General features: G+C 40.7%; 1 protein-coding gene across 1 annotated transcript in view; it reads right to left on the bottom strand.

Moving 5' to 3' along the window:
* The window catches only part of LOC107094402 (CD82 antigen-like), a gene marked incomplete at its 3' end in the record, with an annotated part of 7370 nt that extends 6667 nt beyond the window's left edge, over positions 1-703 (bottom strand). The window contains exon 1 of the mRNA XM_015389975.1: positions 573-703. Within this exon, the coding sequence (XP_015245461.1) occupies positions 573-638 (66 nt within the window). The remainder of the gene's footprint in view (positions 1-572) is intronic.
* Between the last annotated feature and the right edge of the window lie 1014 nt (positions 704-1717).

Here is a 1717-nt window from a genome sequence, read left to right as displayed (position 1 = left end):
CACACACTGATGGTGGTGAGCTACACTGTAGCCACAGCTGCCCTGGGGCTCACTGACAGAAGCGGGGCTGCCGTACACTGGCGCCACCCTCTGACCACCATCAGTAGGCAATGCAGGTGAAGGGTCTTGCCCAAGGACACAACGACACTGAAAGTCGGAGTCGGGGCTTGAACCGTCAACCCTTCAATTTCAGGACAAACTCCTACATCCAACGCCACTGTAGACAATAAAGAAGACCCCCCCCCCCACACCACAAGCTTTCCATCTAACTGAGAAACATCAAAACTGAACCATATGGCCACCAAAGGGAAACTATATGTGCAAATAGGAAAGAGTCCAGAACTACCTGAAATAAATACCAAAACAAAAACTGTCAGAACAAACTGTCAATCAAACTGTCAATCAAACTCACATCCATCGATGTTATTTTTGGGGCCTTTGGTGGCGAAAGTTTGACACCCAAAAACAACCTTTTAATGAAAAGTTATGAGGAAGTGTTGCAAAAGAAGCAAAGCTGAAAACAAGCAGGCTCCTTCTCCTGGTTAATCATTCAGGAAACTCTGACGTCTTACCAGGAAAATGGAGTTTAAAACCCCAAAGCAGAACTTGAGCAGCTCGATCTTCACCTCCAGCTCCATCCTGACCAACGGCAGCAGGTTTGGGTTTGAAATCCTTCTAAGGTCCAGACTTCCTGGACCGTCTGAGATGATCTCCAACAGACATCTTCAGCCACCTCCCCCAACCCGCTGATCAGAGGTCAGTTCCTCATTGTCTGTAATTATTAACCCGCTCAGGTGGTTTCCATGGAAACCAAAGTCAAGAGGTCAGGATGTGGACTCCTCTGATTCACCTGAAACCTTAAAGCCTGTTTTTATTTCTCAGCTGAGGGGGAACAGTTAGAAATACTCAATAATTCACTCACAATGTTCTCCAAACAGCTTAGTTAAAAAGAACACTAACTACATTTCCCATCAGCCCTGTGGGCAAGCAGAACCAGCTGTAAACTGGGAGGGAACAAGGAAACAGAAGGTGTGATGGATCTATGATCCATTCATTTAAGCCACAGGAAGCAGTTTTATTGAATCAACATTCCAACCTGTTAATGTTTGAGTTCATCTGCTAAAGAAGAAGGAAAATTTTCTGCTAAAAGTTTTATTTAGTTGTTTCAGATGCTGTCATGTGATCAATCTTAAATATCATGGTTTATATGAAAAACATTGGATCTGTTCGTGTTTCAGATAAACTGGATGATCTGGTGAACTGGAAAGTGCCTTGATATGACATGCGTGGTGAATTGGAGCTATAGAAACGAACTGAACAGAGAACTGATTTAAAAAAACGACAAAATTTTGGCCGTTTTGACTCTGATATTCTTTTTTAGTGTGAAAATGATCAGTTTTTTTTTTTTTTTTAAGAAACACATTGTCTAATTTATTTCTGAGTGAACTGAGACCCTATAAATTAACCTAATTTATTATTATTTAATGAAAGCAGATTTTTGTATTTATTGTTTTTATCGGTTGTTCAGCTGGAGACCTGCAGGCGGCGCTGTTTCTCACTTTATCTCTGAACAATTTCATCTTAAGTTCTGGGAAAACTGATGTCTGACCTAAAAAAAACCTGAACTTTTGATTTTCCTGATCGAAGAACAATATTTAAAATAATGTAAAAGATGTGATAAAAAATATGTCAAAAGATTAGTGGCAGTTCTCTGTTC

The sequence above is a fragment of the Cyprinodon variegatus genome, unplaced genomic scaffold (genome assembly GCF_000732505.1).
Source record: "Cyprinodon variegatus isolate N-32 unplaced genomic scaffold, C_variegatus-1.0 Scaffold481, whole genome shotgun sequence".
Classification (NCBI taxonomy): domain Eukaryota; kingdom Metazoa; phylum Chordata; class Actinopteri; order Cyprinodontiformes; family Cyprinodontidae; genus Cyprinodon; species Cyprinodon variegatus.
The sequence above is the reverse complement of the archived record's forward strand: the minus strand, read 5'-3'. Positions and strand labels throughout refer to the sequence as shown.